Raw genomic sequence first — 13,834 nt, forward strand, 5'->3', positions numbered from 1 at the left:
TGCCCATCTGAGGTCAGCCTGGTACTGGGCCACATCCCCTATCAAGTCAGACAGTCAGCCGAGACCCTCAACCATGACCATCACCAACGGCGCCATGCTTCAGATACCCTCAGTAATGGTGCCGACGTCGTGCACCAGTCTCTCCACTGCGGTCGCGACCCTAGCAGTGTGGCCTCGGTGCCACACATAGGCAGTTGCATCCCCTGTGCCCGTAGCCTCTGGGACTCCTCCAGTTAGCTATGGATCTGGTTGAGTGACGCTGACATCACCCTCAGAAAGTCCCGGCCACCCCCTAACGTCTCCATCAGCTCCGGTACCTCTGTACCACAGGCTCGGCATCAGGCTGGGACACAGCTGGGTCCTGGGATCCAGCAGGCCTCCGACTGCTGTCTCGCCTGGATTTCCTGCCTCCACTTGATGTACATCAGCAGCAAGTGCGGTTCTCAGCAGGTCAGCAATCAGCCGGCCGCTGAAATTGACACTGCCGGCTGCTCTCTCCCTCCAATCAGAAACATTAAAACTTAAAAGTTGGATTGGAGGGAGAGAGCAGTGGGCAGTGTCAATTTCAGCGGCCGGCTGATTGTTTCAGTGAGAGAGCAGCTTCCCTCTCCGGATCAAAGTGAGCCGGCCGCTGAAATTGACACAACTGACAGTTCAAAATAGTAAATTGAATGTTTCAACAACAAATACAATAGTTTTCTGATAGCGTTTACAATTCTTGATGATCCAGTCAAAACCAGCAAGCCCTTAAATACATATCATGTATGAGCAAGAACACTGGTTTTTAAACAAAATGTAACAAAGTTTGTGCGACTACTAAATTTGATGAACACACCTCCCTCATGTTGACGCCAAAACGTCCGGCGCCAAAACAGCCGGCGCCAAAACGGTTGGCGCCAAAACGGCCGCGCCAAAACGGCTGCGCCCAAATGGCTGCGCCAAAACGTACCTAACCCTCATCAGGAGGTGTTCAAATGGTCAAATCACTTTGTTGTCTGATTTGGACTCTATTTTTTTCTATGCTTGTGGTAGCAATTCTTGATGTCATTCCTGTCTGACCTGGACTGGTGTCTGTGTTTGCGGTATTGATGCCGTATGTCAGCTGCCTTGAATGCTGGTCTGCTTATTTGTAGTGTAGCAAACGTGAATTGGTAAGATGCATTGACATGCCATGGTATGTTTGCACTCTCCCCATTGTTCAGAGCTCAGCAGTAACATTGTCCTTCATGGGCAGAGTTGTACCATGTCGTACCGGTTGTTGTTCTATTGTTGTTGTTTTTGTCATGCTTGTTGTTGACGTTGCCTTTGGTACGCTTCTTGTTGTTGTCTTTGTTGTTGTATTCGTAGGTTTTGTTGTCGTGTTTGTTGTGCTCAATGACCACACCAAGTGGAGAATTTGAGTCCTTCACAAAGTGACTTGCGTCAGTGTCTTTGTGGCATCTGCTGTTTCATTGAACGTGCCGTCTCTGATTCCTCGGCGCTCCCCGTCTGGAGTCATGTCCAGTTCACTTGAATCATCTTTGGCTTGTCGATGCTCCCAATCTGGAACCCTTTCTGGTTCACCTGAATCACCTTTGGTTTTGTGATGCTCCCCGTCTGGAGTCATTTCAGGTTCTTGTGGAGAGGCTCGAGTAGATGAGGTTTGAATTAACGTAGTGTCACTGGAGTCACTCGTAGCCTCACTTTGATTGTCGAGTGCCTCTGTACATACTAGCTGAGATCTGTTAGTCTCGCTGAGATATCGCACATCTTGTATAGGAATTGTGAAGCCTTTGTCACTTGTCGCACATACAGTGGGTAGACCTTCAGTGTCTTCTTGTCAGTTAGATGAGCTGGGTAGACTGTCAGAGTCTTCTTCTGGGGGCTCAAATGATCCGGGTAGACTGTCATAGTCTTTTTCTTGTTCACGTGAGCGTGGTAGACTGTCATGGTCGTCTTGCTGTGCATTTGAGCGTGGCAGAGTTGCATCGTCTGCTGCTGGTTGCTCAGATAAGGTTGCTAGACCTTCATGGTTTTGTTCATGCAAGGATTGCGCTCTGGAGTCTTGCGTTGCTTCCATCGTGGAGTCTGTCAACGAGCTCGCTGTGGAGGCTTGTACCACTCTCTCTTTGGAGTCTGGCATCGTTCCCTGTGTGGAATCATGCAGTGGTCTCGCTGTAAAGTCGATCTGTGTGCCCTCAACGGAGTCGTGCAGTGGTCTCGCTGTGTTCTGTCATTGCTTTCTTTGCGGATTCGGGGACTCTTCGTGGTGCGTGGGTCAACCTCTGTGTAGAGTCGGGGACCCTTTGTGGTGCATGAAGCACTGTTCGTGGTGCATGGACCACTGGTGTGGTGTCAGGCTGCTCTCTGTGGGATTGTACCTCTCTGTCTCTTCGCATCAGGCCGCTCTCTGTGGGCTTGTACCGCTCTCTTTCTCTTGGCTTCAGGCAGCAGCAGAATCCTGTACTCACAGGTCGGGATGTTGTCTATGCTGGGCTGAGGATCCTCAAATCAAAAGAACTCATCCATGTCTGTGTCGGATTCTGTAATGTACACATCATCTCGTTGCAGTTCGGATTTGGTACTGAGGTCGCCACGTCCAATGATGAAATCGTCTTCCGAGTCGTAGTCTTCAAGGATCATCACTTTTTATGTCAGAGCTGTCATTGTGCTTGCAATGTCCAAGGAAGAAATTAACGTCTGAGTCGTAGTCTTCAAGGACTAAATCATCTCTTTGGGCGGTGCTAACTGCATGTTGCAGGGTTCTGCAGAGGTTACCTTCAGCTACTGGTCGAAGTTGAGGCATTGTGCTGTTGTTTCAGGTGAAAGAATTATGTTTTCTGGCTTTGAAATGATTTTTTACTATTTTGGGACATTTCCCCTTTAAGTGGGCATGGTCCGGGGCCGCTGATGTAATGACGCTTGTGATGTAATTTCCTCTGCTGCAAGTCTACCTTTGCCTTGTGCTGAGTATAGGCGCCAGTTTTACCAATTTCTTCTGGTGTGTTCACCTTTCAGTAGTTTTTAAACTTGTCCAGGACTGTCTGGAAGTCTCTCTTGTCCTGCCCTTTTGAGTATCTGAAGGAGTTGGAGATTTCTGTTGCACTTTCACCCGCAATGGTGAGTAGAAGATTTATCTTCTCAGCATCGGCCACGCCATCTAGGTCGGATGCTCCCATGTAAATCTCAAATCTCTGTTAGAATGCACGCCGGTTGGCACTGAGATTGCCGTGGTACCTGAGCTGCTGAGGAACATGAATCTCGATCATCTTGCATGGGTGCTGTTGCTGGTAGTCACAGATCTTGCTGAGTTGAACTATATAGATTCAACACATACTCACTGGTACCATGTTGTGTTATGCTTCTTCATGTAGCATAAGCTGCTTCCTTGATGTATGCACTGACAAAGGAAGGTTCAGACTTGGAGACAGGCTTAACACATTTATTGAACAGTTAACAATTCTCCTACTTGAGTTTGACTCTCCTGCTAATCTTGCTATAGTAACTCAATCTAACTAACTAGTCTGCTCTAAGCCATGCGGTGGGTGTGATGCTTCTGATCTGCCCCTGTCCTTCTCTCTGAGTGTCGCCTGTGGAGAGAGAAAGAGCATGTGTGCCCTGTCCTTTTACATGGGTTGTCCCCCTTCTGATATTGTCACCTCTGGGTGTCTTGACTGCCCATTGGTCATGTCCTATTCTATGTGTTCATTAGCTGTATGTCTGCATGTCATGATATCTCTGGTGCTCCCTCTAGTATTTACTTAGTCTTAGTGTATTTACATTAACCCCTTGTGTATTTACAGTGATGCATATCACCACAGCAAGACGTCCATGAGGCCTTGTTAAATGGATAACTAGCGTTGAATAGCATTGCCCGTCTTGCTGGGCCGAGCGCCAGGAAGCTCGCGTCGGTTCCTGTTCGCTACAACACTTAGAATGCTTTCCGGAGCATTACGCGCTAAATGTCATTTTGGGTGAGTTTGGCGAGGTGCTTCCTGCCGTCTTTTTGGGAAGTTCCAGACTGTTATTCACCACACTTAGAGCGCGATTTAATGGAACGGTTACTAAATGTGGTTGCGAGCGGGAACTGCCACGAGCTTCCCGACACTCGACCTGGAGAGGTCGTCGCTGGTGTCAAACGTTAATTGGTCCACTTCAACGGGCCCCACGAGCTTCTCCCCTCAAATGATGGTCCCGCTGGCTGGGACTGCCACCACCAGCTCTCCGCTAACAAAGGAGAGCAGCACTTAAACCGATCGTGCAGATTATACACCACACAGCTTGCAGCCATGCGACCGAGGAGAGCAGCCCCACAGTTCAGGGATGCTGACCTGGCCAGATTGTTGGACGTGGTCGAGACCAGACGGGATGCCCTGTTCCCCCAGGGCACTTCGAGGGTCAGCCACAGAGCAATCAGTGCTGCCTGGGAGGAAGTGGCAGCGACTGCCAGCTTGGGCGGCATGACCAGAGCTCATGCAGCATGACCAGGAAGACTGGCGCCCAGTGCTGTAAGAAAATCAACGAGGGTGGGTTGGCACTGGCTCCCTGGCGCCACCACTGCCTGCCACGCCCACAACCCCTCCCCCACGAGCATGTGCCTGCCATGCCCATACCCAGCACTATACCATGCCCTGGCTCACCCATGTCCAGAAGTGCCGCCCACGCCGGCCACCCCCTCATACGCCCCCCCCCCCCATACTCCCCATCCCCCGCATCCTCTCCCGCACCCCCGCGATAAACGAAGCTTGCGGTTCATGATGCCCCCTCTGCAGGAGAGGTTGGCCCACAACAGACAGGCGAGGGCACAGATGTGTGGCGGGATGCCAGATATCAGAGTCCTCAGCTCCTATGAGTAACAGACCCGGGGCGGAGGGGGGGGGGGTGTCAAAGGGGTGGCTGAGGAAAGATCGACCACCAATGCAGAGATTGGCATGCAGTGCAGAAGTGAGGCTCCACCGGCTCCTACCCAGACAAACTGTACACGTGAGCTGCTAATAACACACAGACTGACCCATCACTCCCACTGACTACATGTCCATTCTCCCGCAGGGTCTCCATCCAACAGTGCCAGCCCACATCCGACAGTGTCATAAAAACCCACCTGGTTAATTAATGGAAGTTCAGATCAACAGCAATGCATAAGACTCTTGAACACCGTCAGTAATGGCCCAGCTAACCACTCAGCTCAAGGGCAAGTAGGGATGGGCAACTAAGATCAGTGATGCTCACATCCCATGAATTGATTTTTAAAAACCATTGCATTGAACTCCATCAGCTTGGACCATTTCTCCATATATCATTTTGAAACCTACAACTATATAGATTGTTATTCACTATGTTGCCAAGAATCATATCATCATTATAACATGGGCAGCAGGATCCCTTCGTAAATCACCATAATGAGCTCTTCCACAGCTGACCGTGTTATTGTTGCTAGAAAGTGCATGCTCTAGTTGTAAATGAGAGCAGCCGTTACTGATTGGAGAAGGGTTAGGTCATTATTCTGAGGTATATATAACAATTGGTTTCCACCTTTTGGGAGGGAATGGAAGGAAAAGCTAAGTCTGTGTTCTCTGGATTTTGTAAATGAACTGATGTTAAGGAAAGATTGGCTCCAGGTCCCTCCATTAGTCACCACCCTGAGCAAATATAGGTGATTGTCCTATCAAGAAGCATCTTCAATGACAAAATCCAAGTATGTGGCAACCTGTCAGCAAAGAAAAGGCGAAAGTTGTTCTTGTACGCCACGACCATGCCTAGCTTTCACTTTTCCTCTTGTTTCCAGCTCACAGAAATATTATTTTCCATGTCAAATTTAGCACATTTGAGGTAATAGTTCTTACCAGCACTGACTGTGATGGCCTCCATGAATTGATCCCGCCAGGAATGGGTCCCCACCACAAGAGCAAGGTTTGTCTTCTTTATGAGCTTGTCCACTGTGTTCTGCCGGTTAAAAGACACAAAATAAACCGTTGGACAGAGAACACATCATACAATCACAGAGACACACAGCACAGAAGGAGGACGTTTGGCCCATTGTATCTGTACTAGGTCTTTGAGAGAACTATGCAATTAGTCCTCCTCAGCTGCTATTGACCCACAGTTCTGCAATTTACATCCACTACAATTTTTTTCTGTGGTAAAACTTTTATACATACAAAGGCAATGAGCAAGTTTTGATGCTTTATGGACCAGAATACATACATTCCCATTCCATCTCAAGCTATATTGGAAAACCATATAAAAGCCGAGACCAATTGAGTAAAATAGTTCAGAAATTCCTCATCAATCCTTCAATGTGAGGTGATTTCCACTTCAGCCAGATAAAGATGCAAGTTGTGCTTGAAAGAATAGAACAAATCAGTGAGTTCATGAGCTGACAACCTGTTCCACAGGCCCACCATTCGCAAAGAAAAGGAACACCTCACAACCTCACCACAATTGCTAGAATCCTTCCTTTTGATTTTCCTTTGTTCCCGTTTCTTATATTTCATATATTATTTTGGTCCGGGGATAATCAATTAAAATATTTTTTAAAGTCAAGCAAAGGAAGTACAGAATTCAAAGGTTCAAATAGATTGACAACTGGAACATTATGTCCTCAGGTTTTGTTTTTAGGACAAGAAATCCCTGGCATCCAGCATATTAGAGGGATATGGGTTGATTGGTTGGCTGGTGGCCAATAGATTGACCAGAGACAGTATTCTGCTTGACAACAGGCATAAATTGGTTCCTGCTAGGTGGGGGTTTTCGGAGAGAACCTAGCAGAAGACATGAGACCCTGTAAGTAAGAAACTGCGTTTTTTCTCTTTCTCTCTCTTGACTGCTGGCTGCCTGCTGTCTCTGTGAGTCTACAGTGAAGACCATTACAAGCTGAAGGAAAATATAACATCCAACTGTAGGCCTAAATTGGAGAAAGGAACTAACTGGAAGATATCCACCTCAAATCAAAGATTTCTCTCTTCTATTTTTTATCATTATTTTCTTCCCTCTCACAACTATTTCCCTCTATGTTGTCTGTGTATGTGTATATAGAATGGGGTGAGTTAGTGAGAGGTGGTTGGGAAGTAGATGGTAGTTAACCAGTGTATTGTTGCCTTTTTAATACTAATTACTGTTAAATAATAAAAGGTTATTTGTGTTAAAAGTTACAGACCTGGTGGATGTGCACTTAATCAGGATTGAACCAAAAACATTGGATATTTGACCCCGGGTCAAATGGGGCTGGAATTGACCATGCACTAGCCCAGGGTGTCATGACACAATTTGTACATAAGACCCCAGGTTCCCCTCACCTATTCAGTTGAAAAAATTGGTCTATGCAAATGCTAGTCCTTTCATGATTTTTTAAAACCTGGATCACACCATCCCAAATTCAAACATTTCTCTGAAGGATAGGAGCCCAGCTCATTGAGCCTATCTGAGTAATGAAGGTGTTACGAACTGGGAGTTAATCTTGTGGTACTCGTCTGCACCCCTTTCAAAGTCTCACTATTCACTACCAAATGAGGAGGCCAAAACTAGACACAGTATTCTAACTGAGGTCTCTACAAGAAGAAAATGAATTGCCTTGTTTTATAGTGAATTGTTCTATGAAAACACTACCAAATCCTCTAAGTTTCCAGCATCAGCATTGACCAGTAGTGATTCATGTGCTAACTCACCTGAATCACTTTGTTCCTCTGGTGGTTTTACCTCTTTTAATTTCAGGATGCAGTTAGGTTTAACATCAGGCCTACCAAAGTTCCTAACATTACATTTTCTACATTAACCATCATGTGCCAGACATGAGATCAATTTTCCAGTCTATCTGGATCTGCTTGTGGTAATTGAGTGTTCTCTACAGTCCTCTCACAGACATCTTGGTGTCATCACAAACTTATGTCTCGTTCCCCCAATACATAAGTCCAGATCTTCAACAGAAAGATTTTAAAAATGAATTTAGAACACCCAATTCATTTTTTCTAATTAAGGGGCAATTTAACGTGGCCAATCCACCTACCATGCACATCTTTGGGTTGTGGGGGTGAAACCCATGCAGACACGGGGAGAATGTGCAAACTCCACACGGACAGTGACCCAGAGCCAGAATCGAACCTGGGACCTCGGTGCCGTGAGGCAGCAATGCTAACCACTGCGCCACCGTGCTGCCCTAACAGAAAGAGTTAATAACAAAAGTCCCAACACCGATCCATGGAGAAAACCATTGGTGACCAGGCTTCAGGCAGATCTTACGAACAACTACTTACTGCTTACGTGCATTCAGTTGATTATCGATCCAACATTTCAGATCACCATTAATTACACAAGAATCTATGTAGTCCAAAGGTTTCTCAAAGCTCAGATAGACCATGTCTACTGGGTTACCTTCATCCATTAACTTCTACAAATTCAAATTGATAAGGTAAAACATGCTTGTCCGGAAGACATGTTGGGTGTCTGATATGGTATTCCCTGGTTATATTCCATTCACGGACATCATGTTAACAGGCATTGAATTACTTGGTTCTTCTTTATCATTGTTTAAAAAATTGAAACCCCATTGGCATGCTTCCACTTAAAGCTAACTTTTGCCTACTCAAGCAAACTATTCCTTCAAAAGTCATATCCTTTCCTGTTTTAATTATTTTCATTTTTAATAGCATCATTTAATACTGACAGTTGCTCATCATCCTGCAGAGTAAAGCAACAGACTCATTCAGTAACTCTGCCACATCCTGAGATCCTTCCTGAAGGGGGTGTCCAGAGATGAGACCTCTTAAAACTGATTAGCTAGGACAACACTAGAATAGTTTTACATAAGTTAGTTTATTAAGGATGGAGATTAATCACAGAAAGTATACCCAGTAATTGTTTTTAACTATTAAACCTGTAATTTTAGAGCAAAGCAGTAATAAGCATTTAAACTCTTGCTCAAGCAGTGGCCACAATGCATGATGGGATTTAAGCTAGCTAACTTGCCCATATTTTTGAGACTAATGGGATTGTGTGGTCAGCAAATTACACAGTCAACTCAGTAAAATTTTTATCGGTGCCCCAATGTTCTGTCTCAAACAATCCATGGTGTAAAGAGGATACCAGCTTTGGCATCCTGCCCCTGGATGAACAATGAGGTGGGCAGGAACTGACTGCAATACGTAGGATGGGAATGTCAGAAAAGCAACTTTAGAATGGACACAAGATCCTGGTAAAAATAGGTGACAGGATGGGGTTAAATCACGAGCTGATCACAAGTCATCATTTTGCTTATGCAAATTTTACTGGATAATATAGAAGTGACAGCTGCAAGGATTGGATCAAGTCAAATTGGGGTGGGATAATGATTTTTGGAAAATCCAGAAATGAGTGTTAGCCAGATTGATCGTTGCATTTATCCAGATCTCTTTCTCATGTACATGTACCAAGCTTGGAATGATAAAGCCGTCTTAACCAGGTTGATGTGTGTCTGCTTGTAATAAGGTAAGCCATACCAATGAGGGAGGAACGCCACGTAAAAATTGGCTCAATAGTCAAGCCTTGGAAACGCTCCTAGACCTCCTTATTTATTCTTGAGTATTTTATACCGTACTAATACAATCTATAACCATCCAGTCAATCAGACCACTGAAATAGCTTATCCCATTAGTTCCACAGTGGTCCAGGTCCATAAAATGATTTTCCATTAAACTTTTAGCTGATCTTATAGCAGCTTTGGTTATTTTTAACTGTTTTGCTGTGTATACTCTGTTTTAATTCAAAAGTAAGTTTGTTTACATCTTATTTATCTTTGTACATGGCAAGTCAGCTAACTTTGTTTCTACCGGGGGTGGCACAGTGGTTCAGTGGTTAGCACTACTGCCTCACGACACTGAGAACCCGGGTTCGAACCCAATCCCGGGTCACGGTCCATGTGGAGTTTGCACATTCTCCCAGTATCTGCATGGGTCCCACCCCCACAAACCAAAAAGGTGTGCAGGGTATGTGGATTGGCCAAGCAAATTTCCCCTTAGTTGGAAAGAAAAGGATTGGGTGCTCCAACTTTTTTTTGAAAAGCTTGATTTCTCCCAACCACATTGCCTTCTTTTGGGGACATACATGGTGGGGGAGCAGGACCGGGGGGCAGATTTTCTGCCTCTGTTTTCAGTGAGTGGGAACGCCGGCTGGGGTGGGGAATCCAACGGGAGTCCACAAATGCCCTTTACGCAGTTGGGGTTTCCCATTCGAATTATTCCCCCCCCCCCACCACCACCAATAATGTAATGCTATGCAAGGCCGGGAACCCATTGACATATATTGCAATGTAATTTGCGGATTTCCCCGCTCTATTATCCACCCCACATTAGGTAATCCCAAGGAGCCGTGGAGGGGGACTTCCAATGGGGTGGACCATGCGAAAGGGGAGGATCCTATGTCTGTGGGGGAGGGGGGAGCTTACATCAGGGAGGGCAAGATGGCAGAGTGGTTAGCACTGCTGCCTCACAGCGGCAGGGACCCGGGTTCGATTCTGACCTTGGGTGACTGTGTGGAGTTTGTATGTTCTCCCAGAGTCTGCGTGGGTTTCCTACGGGGGTTCCTGGTTCCTCTCACAGTCCAAGATGTGCAGGTTAGGTGGATTGCCCATGCTAAATTCCCCCTAGGTGGGGTTATGGAGAAGGGGCGTGGCATTGGGCTTAGGTGTGGTGCACTTTCGGAGGGTCAGCGCAGACTCAATAGGCTGAATGCCCTCCTTTTGAACTGTAGGGTTTCCATAATTCTTTGAGGTGTGTGTGCGAGGGAGGTGATCCCTGTGTCCATGGAGGGAATCATGGAGGGGATTCCCTGGGGGGGGGGGGGGGGGGGGGGTAACAGCATGTGCATGCAGTGGGGCAGGGGGAGGGTGGGGGGAGGTGTCCACAGGGGGATCCTTTTTCTTCGGTTTAGAACAGGTGCCTTCTGAAATCTTGAAGATCAACATTGCTGGCAAAGTGGGTTCGTTCAGAGCCTGCCCTACCAACGTGGCATTGTGAGACCCGCCTTGAGGATTTCTTTTGACCAAGTGTCAAAAATTATGGTGGGAAAAGCCGGCAGTGGAGCCGGCGGGAAGCAAACGGTGAGTTGACACTTCATTAGAAAAATGGAAAATTCCATCCACCATTTCTACCAGTGTGACTTCTCTCTGAAAACAACTTCCCAGGGGATGCGGGGGTTTTCCGTCCCCGTTTCCGGCCTGGAACATGAGCAGGTAAAGAGCAGCCCTTGCTGAAGATACCCTGGCCATAATGACATTGGTAAAATTGAAAGCAAGGAAACGTAGCTCAACTGAGCTGGATATTGGAGGAAAAGGTGATGGGCCAATATGTCATGACTGTGTCAAAGTTGCAGCAGGGTCAAGGGCAGATGCGCCACAGCCAGTCACAGAGAACGGATTTCTATGTGACTTTGATTAGGGCTGTTCTGCCACTGAGGTGGGGTGAAACATTTATATAACCATCAAGTCCTGAACTGGACTTCTGCCTGGAGCTTCTGGCCTAGAGATAATGATAATCGCTTATTGTCACGAGTAGGCTTCAATGAAATTACTGTGAAAAGTCCCTAGTCGCCACATTCCGGCGCCTGTTCGGGGAGGCTGTTACGGGAATCGAACCGTGCTGCTGGCCTGCTTGGTCTGTTTTTAAAGCCAGCAATTTAGCCCTGTGCTAAACAGCCCCAGCCCTGTGCTAAACAGCCAAGTATGGAGTCCCAGACAATGTCAGATCAATAACATCTTGGTGAACACCTCTGCTTGGTTGGGAATTAATAAAGATTCAATAGCCATTGATTCATACTGAACCCCTCAGGGGATGAGGTCCCAGTATTCTTGGTGCAATGTGTTAAAGGATAAATTGTAATGGCTTTAAATGATGCTTCATATCAGGGTTGTGTTTTTTTGTCTCTTGCCTATCACCATGATCAACCACCGCAACTGAAGAATTCAAGCCAGCCCTTAAAAATTGATTTTAAACACTCTTTGAAGTTTTCAAAACCTAAAATTGTAACTTCAAACAGGTCTTTTTTGTTTGCTGTAAATTCTTCATTTCAATGTATGCACTGCTTATGTTAATTATTCCAACCACTATGAGCATGTGTGATTGTTATATATATATAGATACCATTATGTATCTGTTGCAGTAATCCTGGTTAACACACAGACAGGCAATGTGTCTGCAAAATGCAATTAAGATGTAATAACAGTGAGAAAATCATTGATTACAACCATTTAATTGTTTACCTATATAGCGATAATGAACCTTCGTTTATAGAAATAAGGTTCTCTGGGGTTCAGATAACTGAGGGGTTGTGTTTAGCCTCAGTAAGATGGTCATAAGGCAGTTAGTAGGATAGAAATGGTGTAATTAATGGGAGGAGCCAGGTATGTAGCAGGTAGTTTAGATATTAGTCTGTCACGACAGACGGGTTTACAGTTTGGGACTGGGTGTGTATCTCCTTTGCTGAAAGCAACTCTGCACAGAGGACAGTAAGTATCCATGTGTTTGCTAACTTTATTCACAAGTGGCTTTTGACATGTGGCTTTGCTTAATTGGAGATAGATAAGATATAAGTTAGTCATTAATGTATTTCCTTTTATTGTTAATGATTGTTTAACTGTTAATTGCAAGATATTTTCTGTGATGTTAATGTAGTTGGTTCTGTGTAAAGAATCACGTTTGTTTTAATATTTAAAAAATCCTGTTTGTCAGTGGAATTACTCCTCACAGTGTACAAATTGCAAAATTGTTGGGGTTTCTCATTCAGTTCCCCAACATACATTGGGGTCTGGTCTGATATAGTAACACATATTACATTCCTGTTTCCCCATATCTCTGTGCAGTATTATGGAACAAAGCATTGACGAAAGGGAATAGAAGTAAATGTTTCAAGTGCACTTTGTGCAGTGGAGAAGACAGGACTGTTTACGTTTTCACAGCCGTTTATTAGTCGATCTCAAGTGCATTTTATGAAAGCAACGAACCTTTCAATTAAATGGAAAGCATTTCAACAGTAATCTCAGTTTTGTGAATAAAAAATGACTCCTCATCACCAGATATTAACCTAGATATCTTTACTTGAATGGCCCACCAATCAAATCTCCCCACACTGTTAGTATCAGCTCATGATCATTTGAAGACTTGCCCTTTCTAATTCCCAGCACGCTGCTTGTAGACAAATGAAGGAGCCAATCTCGTGGCTAACCTTATCTGACTCTTGGGATTTGGGCTAAGCCAGGCTTGCCACACGAAGGTGAAACTGTACCTTTCACCAATTACACATGAATGGAGATGATCGCAGGCAATAAATGCCAAATGTGGGCGCACTCTGTTGGGGCCCGATCAATCGCTTTATTTCTAGGGAAGGGGGACATGGAGAGTCAGCCATTGGCACATGGCACATAGTGTCACAGAGATGCACATCGAAGTTCAGCTCACGTCAGCAGTCCTATCCCTTTTAAACTTTCCCTCAATCTTCAGTATTCCATAAGGAATATAATGTTAAATTTAATTATTTAATAAGGCAAGCGACTTGTTTCAAGTGTCTAAACTTCTATACCCTCCTTTCAGCCAGATAGTCAATCTGGTTGTGATAATGGTGGAGTTCTCTTTAAATGAGGACCTATTATTAAGGTGACCTTACCAGGTTCATCAGCAACTACTGCTCATCATTCCCCCATCCATCCTGCCCCCATCATGAAGTTCAAAGCCAGGGAAGATTTTCCAGCCATGTTGCACCAGCTCAAATCCCGCTACATCAGGGGAATTCTAGGAAAGGCTCAAAATTGCATTTGCACCGGGCGTCTAGCACGTTCCAATGCTCCCGGCTCACTCCAACCGACGCGATCTGGTTCATGCCCTCGCTGGATGCG

General features: G+C 45.5%; 1 protein-coding gene across 4 annotated transcripts in view; it reads right to left on the minus strand.

Moving 5' to 3' along the window:
- slc8a3 (solute carrier family 8 member 3) overlaps positions 1-13,834 on the minus strand; it is a 718,916-nt gene that overhangs the window by 53,314 nt on the left and 651,768 nt on the right. For all 4 annotated transcript variants that reach the window (XM_038784611.1, XM_038784618.1, XM_038784603.1 and 1 more), the window contains one exon: positions 5,823-5,922. In XM_038784611.1, coding sequence (XP_038640539.1) covers positions 5,823-5,922 — 100 coding nt within the window. The remainder of the gene's footprint in view (positions 1-5,822; positions 5,923-13,834) is intronic.

The sequence above is a fragment of the Scyliorhinus canicula genome, chromosome 2 (assembly GCF_902713615.1).
Source record: "Scyliorhinus canicula chromosome 2, sScyCan1.1, whole genome shotgun sequence".
In the NCBI taxonomy this organism is placed as follows: domain Eukaryota; kingdom Metazoa; phylum Chordata; class Chondrichthyes; order Carcharhiniformes; family Scyliorhinidae; genus Scyliorhinus; species Scyliorhinus canicula.